This window comes from Rhinolophus hipposideros, assembly GCF_964194185.1.
Source record: "Rhinolophus hipposideros genome assembly, chromosome: X".
Classification (NCBI taxonomy): domain Eukaryota; kingdom Metazoa; phylum Chordata; class Mammalia; order Chiroptera; family Rhinolophidae; genus Rhinolophus; species Rhinolophus hipposideros.
This window is the reverse complement of record NC_138046.1, coordinates 3,292,789-3,301,532: the sequence shown is the minus strand read 5'-3', so window position 1 is coordinate 3,301,532 and position 8,744 is coordinate 3,292,789. Positions and strand designations below refer to the sequence as shown.

The 8,744-nt window shown below is 48.8% G+C and overlaps 1 protein-coding gene across 2 annotated transcripts; it reads right to left on the bottom strand.

The window, feature by feature from the left end:
• Positions 1 to 3,628: 3,628 nt before the first annotated feature.
• PJA1 (praja ring finger ubiquitin ligase 1) lies at positions 3,629 to 8,165 on the bottom strand. Of its 2 annotated transcripts, none has more exons than XM_081042439.1 (2): positions 8,040 to 8,165; positions 3,629 to 5,834 (listed from the first exon to the last, which is right to left on the bottom strand). In XM_081042439.1, exon 2 carries the CDS (start codon positions 5,765 to 5,767, stop codon positions 4,067 to 4,069), a length of 1,701 nt encoding a protein of 566 aa, XP_080898565.1. In that variant the 5' UTR covers positions 5,768 to 5,834; positions 8,040 to 8,165; the 3' UTR covers positions 3,629 to 4,066. The 2 variants fall into 2 exon arrangements, with proteins under 2 accessions (XP_080898565.1, XP_080898566.1); XM_081042440.1 differs by having other exon boundaries at positions 3,629 to 5,828; positions 8,040 to 8,140.
• Between the last annotated feature and the right edge of the window lie 579 nt (positions 8,166 to 8,744).

The following is an 8,744-nucleotide window of genomic DNA, read 5'->3' as shown; positions in this document are numbered from 1 at the left end:
CCAGTGACATTTCGGAATGTGAAGGGGTCTGGGGAAATCTTATCCCAATGTGAAGGATGAAGAGGCCTCACTAATGTTTGACTGCCATCTTTGGAAAAAGTGACGTCTGGAGGGAGGAAATAGGATGGGAGGCATGCAGGGGAAAACAGAAACCTGCAGTGATGTGCCTAGCTGCCAAATCCCATTCTACAGATGTGGATAATCAAGGCAGGCTGAAAGCACTGCTCAGGGGTTCTGAAACCTGGCTTGAGGCCTCGTCAAAGGCTGGGGCCAGGTGGCACATGGACAAGCACCACTTCCTTGCCATAGGCCCTGGGCCTGAGAACAGCCTCTAAACCAGTGGGGACTCAGCAGGACAAACAGAAAAGGGGACAGAGGGTGATAGGAGGGCTGCCAGGGCCTGTAGAGCCTGGGGATGGGAGTGGGGCTAAGGCTGGGTCCCCTGTACTTTGCTGGGCCAGGCCCCATGACCCCTCCTGGGTTTGCTGAACACACCCCCTGCTCTGAGGCTGCCCTGGGAGAGGAAATCTTCATCTGGTCAAGTGGCCAAGCGCTGGGTGCAACGACTGTGGAAGTGACTCAGGCATAGATAGCTCCTGACCCCAAGGACCACAGAAATGGGACCCAGAGAGGGAAGCAGATGGGGCTATCAGAAAATAGTTCTCAGGAGCTGGCATGTGAACAGGACTTTTCAAAGGATGGGAGGAATTGACAGGGCTGGAAAGGACATTTCAGGTCACAGGTCCAGGCACAAACGTGGAAGGATCTAGCTGCAACAGAGACCTAAGAAAAAGCAGGTAGTGCCTTACAGCCAGGAAAGACTAGAGTGCCAGCGGGGGGGGGACCACCTCAGGAACCTGGGATACTCTCCTGTGAGATGTAGTGGTTTATGCTACCAATCAGTGATCAGGAAACAAGCCCAGTAACCACCAAGTACAGTGTGCTGGGTGGCACCTTTGCTGACTATGCCAAAAAACCACGGCTCCAGGTGCCAATAATGGGTCCACTGCGTTGTAAACAGAAATCTCCTGACCCTTGGCCATTTGGGATATCTCACATGACTAGGAAAACAGGCACAAAAGTGGGCTATGGTATTGGCCAGCATGCTATTTGGGGTTGCCAGTTACAAACAACAGAAACAAACTGTAGTTCGTTTAAGCAAAACAGTTTTATCAGAAAGCTATGGGGGGTGGACTTGGAAAATTTTGAGGGAGTCTGAAGAACCAGAAACTAGCAGGAAGGAGGGAACTGCGCAGCCAAGGATCCAACCACATCCTGCACAGGCGCTTTTGGTCAGCAGCCCCGTCAGCTCGGACCACACCACCACCGTGATCACTGCAGCAGTACAAGAGCAAACGCTTCATGCTCTCCACTCCTCTGATCTCTTCCCTCCAAACTTTATGTACTGGATACGAATGTCTGACGCTCTTTGCTGAGGTCCCAGGACCAAGTGCGGGCTGCTCAGGGCCTGGGGCCCAGGTCTCCGTCTTTGTGGGTGTCCCTACTCCCAAGAGCCTCGCCTCCAGCAGGACCCTCTGCAGTGACAGTCTTCTCCATCTCCAGCAGGGGGCTGCTGCTATGTAAGAGAGCAGGAAGACGACCAGGACCCACGGGTGCGCCTAACCTACCTTCTCGTGTGGTGCACAGCCAAGGTTAACATCAGGCAAACCACCACAACCCTGCCAAACAAGGGCCCTCCAAGGTCGCACGCTTCGGTGTCTCCACGACAGCTGAGGTGCTGGCAGAAGGCCAAGGGGGAACACAGAACGGCTGTAGGGGACGAAGTTATAAATATATCAGCTTGACCAGGTATAGAAGAAAAAGGACTGTGCCCTCCACCCATGTTTCCATATTTGCAGTGAGAGAATAATAGTTTTTCTTTTTTTAATTGGAAATCCTTCATTTTACTTATTCTGTTAATATTCATGGAAATACACTGACAGTGTAAAAAAAATATCAAGCAAATGAATTGTTTCAAGTGAAAAAAAAATCAAAAGCCTCCTTCCTCACTCCTTTCCCCCAATCCCGTCCCTCCCGAGAGGGGACCACTGCCATGTTAGGTATGTAGCCTTCTAGACACTTTTATGCATTTTCATATATTGTTTGGTTTTGTAAGGCTTTATTTTACATAAAGACTGTGCATGTCGCTCTACAATATGCTTTTTGAAAAACTTAACATTATGTCTTGGAGATCTGTCCGTATCAGTACCGGTTTTAACTGCTGCATGGTCAATTCCATACTACCCAAGTACTTAAGTTGGGCTGACGGAGATGCCCCACTTTACAGTTTGAAAGACGGCTACTCCAACCACTCTCCTCAAAGGCTGCTCCGGTTTACATTCGCGTCAACAGCAGGAGTGTTCCCATTTCTTCTCTTCCTAGCCCAAACGAGATATTATCACAAAGAAAAACGATTGCTTTCTGATGGACACAGTATGTTTTATTGTTGTGTTAATTTCCATGCCACTGATTGTCAGTGAGGTTGAAAATTAACAATATCCAGGCTGCTGGAGCTGAAAACAGCTCTCAGAAACTGTTGGGAGGAGCATAAGTGAGTACGCTTTGGAGAGCAGTTTGCATGAATATGCTAATTAAACCCTAAGACCCAGAGATTTCATCTCCAGATACTTACCCCCAGAGAAACTCACACAGGTACACAGACACATCTGTCAAGTCTGTTCATTGCCACAAAATACTAGGAAGAATCTCAATGTCCACCAAGAGGGGCATGGATAAAGAAATTGTGGTAATTCACACAACTGACTATTTAGTATACAGCAGTCAAAATGCATGAAATACATCAACATGTATCAAAACGGCTAAATCTCAAAAACAATATTGAGTGAAAAAAATCCAGGTACAACATACATACAATCAATTACATTCACTTAGAAAACAGAAACTCTATTGGTTAGCTACACACATATATACATATATATATACACATATACACACACACACATGTCTAAAAACATAGACGAGAAGTAAAACCACCATTTCCTGGGTAGTTCTTACTTCGGTGGAGGAAGGTAAGTATGATGGGTGACAAACTTCGCTTGTGCCTAAAAAACTCTCTTTATTGGAGAGAGAGATCTGAAGCCAATATGGCCCAACGTTAAGGCCTGTTCGCTCTATGTAGGTGGGTACCTATATATTTTCCACAGCATTTGTCTGCCATATATTTTTCTGTTCGTCTTGCATCACTGAGTTAAGGTATACAATCCACACAGAGCTTTATTTTTTTACCGATTCCCTCTGGGAGTTTCTGTTTTCTGAAAGGGGATTTTAACTCCTTCCCCCCTACCCTCAGTGTGCATTTACTCCTACCCGTGTTCTTTATTTTTACCATGCTTTCTTGTTCTTTCTTTCCTTCCCACAGACTGACAGAGTATTCTCTCTTTGGCCTTTGCCCCATAGTAGTTTGATAATCATACACTTTATTTCTACTTTTAGAGATCATTACCCTTAATTTTTTGCTGCTGTCAGAGTCAGCATTTTCAGTGAAATTAAAGTTTTCCTACTATTGGGAGCACCAAAAAAACCTATTTCTCATGCAAATGCAAGGGATCCATCATAAAGGCACTTAGTACCTCCGTCTTAGACAAAAGCAGACAATTCCACTATACCATGAAATACCAAAAGAATTTTAATAAGCTTTGACGGCACTGCAATTACAGGAACGTTAACCCATAACATGCAACAGAACTGGTGATGCCTTTTTGGACTTATTTAACAGATGAGCTTGACATTACAGTTAACAGCAACATATTCTACTGAAGAGAACGAATGCAACTGATTTCAATGTTCAGGTTAGAAAAGGTATATTCTCACTGAAATGTCAAGTAGCACTTAGAAAGTTTAGTTTGTCCTTTCTAACCTCTAAAAGACAGTCTAATGTTTACTGCAATCGTACGCAACGGTTTTCACATTGGAAATGATCACAAGAAATCAACAGGTGTAGATTAATGATTGTTTTCATTTCACTTGTTAATTCTGAGAGGGCTCCTGCAGTGTTGTGGATTTGGGATGGGGAAAATCAGCAGACCAGGAGTAAAGAGCCTTGGTCTTAGAGTGGGGGAGGGAACATGCAGCGGCACACAGGGCAGGTGCCAGACTTCTGAAGCCAGATGGACACGCAGGGCTTGTGGAAATAGTGGTGGCATGGCAGCTCTGTCGCCACCTCCCCCTTCACATATTCACTGCAACAGATGGGGCAGCACATTTCTTGGCCCACTGCGCTGTGGTCTTCAGTGACCAGGATCTCGGGAAGAGTGTTGATGCTCTCCTTGCTCGCTGGTGGGTTGGCCACCTCCACATCTACAGCGAGGGACTCCAAGTGTGCGAGGGCAGTTTCCATTGCTTGGGCCAGGCGTTCTTCGAGTGCCATGTATGTCAGGAACTGCGGATCCACGTAAGAAATGGCTTCAGCCACCCCCAACCCATCTGCAAACCCATCGAAGAGGCTCCAATCCACTTCTAGGTCTTCACTCACGCTGGAGTCATCTTCAAGGTTATTGTTGCCATCCAGCATGAAGACGCCAGGCTGCAGAAACTCCTGGCCTGAATCATTATCCCCCTCACTGCCACTCTCATTTTCATTGTATTGCAGCCAAGGGGCTTCTCCTCCTTCCAGCGATGCCTGCTCCGCCTCCCGAAGAGATGGTCCTCGGACTTCAAGTTCTTTGCTGCCACTGCTGCCGGGGCTTGCGCCGGCAGCGCCATTCACGAGGGCTGGCTCAGGTTCGTGCTCTTCTTTCCCTGGCAGGGTGTCCCAGCTTTCACCGCTGGACGACTGGTTGTGCTCCCGACCCCGATACTTCCGCCGCAAAGCAGCAGTCCACTCTTTGTCACTGTCCGACTCTTCCTCACAGTATTTGTAGTAATCGTCGCTGTACATCCAGAAGTCAGGGTCGGCCATGGTTCGTCGCCATCTTGGCAGCTTTTCTGGCTTCACTTGTTCATTCCTGGCATCCCTCTTGTCTTCAGGGTACTTCGGCTCAGAGTGGCCACTTGAACTCTCACCTCTGCCTCTTCTCGCCAGGCCATCTGAGGGGCCTTCATCAGTGCTGGCAGTACCCCTCCACCTGGAAGTACTGTGTGGCATATCGTCATCATCATCAGTGTCAAAAAATATTTTTGGTTTCGCGCAGCTGGGACCGGCCAGATTTCTGATTTTGGGCCTCACCACAGGTTCCTCTCCACCCTTTGGGGTGTTTTCCCCACCACCACAAAGACTCACAGGAGCCCTGCTGAGACGCACAGGAAAATTCTGCTCACGTCTCTCCCTCTCCAGGCTGTCGCCTTTTGCGGCCACCTTGCGGCCCACAACAGAGGTCTGAGAAGCCATGCTCTTCTGCTGCAGGAACCCAGCTCTGGCAGAGGGGGCTGGGTCTAGCTTGCTAAGCTGGCCCCTCACATCACGGTTAAAACCAGGCAAGTGGGGGGGCATCCCAACCAAAGACCTTGCCCCTTTCTCTGCCTCATCTTTAAACTTGCCAGTTTTCCCTCGCACTGGTACTGGCGCGAGCGCCACAGGCCCAGCCCCCTCCTCCTCGCTCTCATCTTCCCGCAAAGAGTCAATAGGTCCATAAGCCATTCCTCTTCTGCTACCCAGAAGCCTATACTCTCTTGCCGGGTACCTGGAGTAGTCCTCATTATCTACATTCAGGCTGCTTCCCGAGTTCTCACTGTCATCCCAACGACGACGAACACTGGACAGTGGCAATCGGCTCCTCTTGGCGGTCTGACTGGGGACTGGTCTGTGCATTGGGACTTCAGATGTCGTCTTTCTCTGGCTGGAAATCCTTTCCTGCTGGCTCGTGGATGGCCTGAAACTGACATAAGCATGCCTTCTTCCATACCTCCTGCCTGTGTGGGCCTGATACCCTCCCGTTGCCTTGGGCCCTACAGGCTTGCTAGATTCCTGACCCATTGCTCTGCCTCGGGGTGGATTGCAATACAGCTAGGCTCGAGTGGAAAGGTCCTTGTGCCCCACACACACTCTGGAGATGGGAAAATCCAATCCGTTCAGAAGAAAGGAACACGGAGATTTAGCTCCAAGTCAGCAGGTAACAAAAAGAATAAGTGGCCTTTAGAATTAGTTGCACTTTCTTCTAAGGCCTAGGGTAGCATTCCAGTGACTGGCAGGTGTAGACCTGGAACACATTTTTGATGTTGGCAAAATGATAACAAAACTGGGTTTATAGGAAAGCCAGACTTAGGGAGAATCTGACAGAAGATGGCGGGAGGCAGGGGTGACTGGATGCTTGGAAGGTGGGTGAAGTACTATGAAATTGTGCTAACATGGAGAGAGGAAAGACCACTGAGGGATTTTTGTATGGGGTGTCTGTGTTTTTCTGAGCCCTGCAGACATACAGGAGAATTGCAAATAGGAATAGAATAGAATAGAAAATACAGATCGGTATATGTGCATTGAGTGCCTATGTGTCTGTCAGGAGGAAAAGAGCAGGTGGAAGGGGAAATACCAATCGTGCAATGGACAGATGCCTGTGTTTGCAGGGGGAAGGGGCAGGTGACTGTGGCATTGGGAAGAGTTGTGTCACAGAATGAGACCGATTCTCGCTGTGGGTATAAAAATGACAGGTGTGGGTGGGGTGGCTTTAGAGGAGAGGGGCGTGTGTAAATATGAAAGAGAATGTTCGTGTTTGGTTGTATGTGTGGTGGCTGGAAGTCTGGAGGGACGCCTGGGTTTATGTGTCTGTGGCAGGTAAAGAAGCGTGTGGTGGCATTGGACAGGACTGTTCATGAGTTTGTGTGTGTTCGTGAAAACGGGAGGCAACAATGGGGAAATGTCAGTATGAGCAAATATGTAGATGGAAGACAGCACTGGACAGGGATGTATGTGTGACCGGTGGTCGGGTGGCCAGCAATCAAAGAATGTCTGTATGCATGAATGTGGCTTGCGGCGGTGGGGTGTGGTGTCCCTGGAGAAGGATTTCTGTGAGTGTGTGTGCCACAGGGACCAGCAAAGGAGAGCTGTCTTTGCACACTCGTAGCAGACAGGAGCATTTGAGAGGGATGTGTAAACACGTGTGGGGGAGCATTTGTATGTAAGGGGTGTATGGGAGATGAGGCAGCGATCCAAGGATATCCTTAAGTAGGTATGTGGCTGGCAGAGAGAGAGAGAGAGAGAGAGAGAGAGAGAGAGAGAGAGAGAGAGAGAGAGAGAGGAGAGAGGAGAGCACTGAAGGCTGTGACACTGAGCATGTGTGTCCATGCGTGTATGGGGGAGGGAACGCACAGGAACCTTGAGTATAGGGGCAAGGAGGGGGGCTCTAATGGAAGGTTTGTGTGTGTATGTGTGCGTGTGTGTGTTTAGTCCCTGCATGAGTGCGTTTGTGGGTGTGTGTCCCCAGCTTGCACGCCTGAGAGACACCGAGACACCAGGAGGAGACAGTAGGAGGGTGAGGGGGACAGACAGAGAGGGGGAGGGGGCTGCAATGTCATAAGGAGAGAGGGGAAAACGTTATCAGCTCAAATGGCAGATCTCAACCAACGTGGAAGGGGAAAAAAGAAAGAAAAGGTCGCATGGGAGTATACTTTTTCCCTGGGAATAATGTGTTTTTCTGAAAACAATTATTTTCCTGGAAACAATATATTAACCTAAAAATTTTAACAATTTACCATTCAGCAAACCAACTGAAAAATGGGAGCAGAAATGCCACAGAGTGCTCTGCAAAGGGGCCGAGAACGGAGGAGGGGTGAGGGGAGGAGAAGCAGGGAAAGGTGGGAGACTGCCACGACCACCACTCCTCTAACAGTGATTAAAACCATTCGACTGCGGGGGTACTGCGCCACATGAAGGGGGCTGAGGGACAGAGGATGGGGCCCCCAAACAGGCCGATGGATGACACAGGCCTCCCTCTGCAGTCAGGTCCCGCGTCCGCCCCACCCCTTCCCGAGGGGCGAGCTGGAAAATCTGTTCGCTAGATCTCCCCGAAATCCTCTCCCCGGTAGCCGAACATTTGCCCCACCGCCACGTCTGGATGAATGGAGGAAACCAACAGCGTTTCACTCACCAGTCCCGTCACTCGCGCGCTCTCGGGAGGAGCAGAGCTCGCGGACCTCCGACCGCCACGACCGTCAAAGCTGCTGCTCTGGGTCCTGCTCCTCCCCCGCCAGACAGCAGCGGGCGGGCGGCGACTGCGGCGGCGGAAGTGACGGTAGCGTCAGCTGGAGCCGCCCCCTTGATGTGGCGGGGGCGGCAGCTGCTCTAGAGAAACCGGGGTGGGCCTAAAGCTTTATATCATTTTAAATGATGAAATCGTCAAGGATACAGAAAAGGACAGCGAGAAATGTAACCAACAGCCAGCTTTAACAAATGTTAACCATTTAGCCGTATTCCCTTCTGTTCTGGATTTTTTTTTTTAATAAAACGAAATCTGCAAATTCTTTCTGATTAATTCCAATGTGAAAGTAATTATATTAATATATCATATCCTATGTTATATGTTATGGTTTGTACTGGAAGTATTAAAAATGTGAGACCATATTTAGGATTGCAGTGAGCTTAAGTTTTTTTCACCTGGTGGTTCAAGCACATTGAACTGTTTCCAGTAGAATTTGTTGCTGTTAATCACAAAATCCAGCCTGATCATGATCAATCATCTACCACAACACGGGTTCACATTCTGTTGTTACCCCTAAAATTTTTTTGTGCTTTTATGATGCATTTTATTTCCAGTAAGAACAAAAGTTCACTGTTGATGTGAACATAAGGAAGT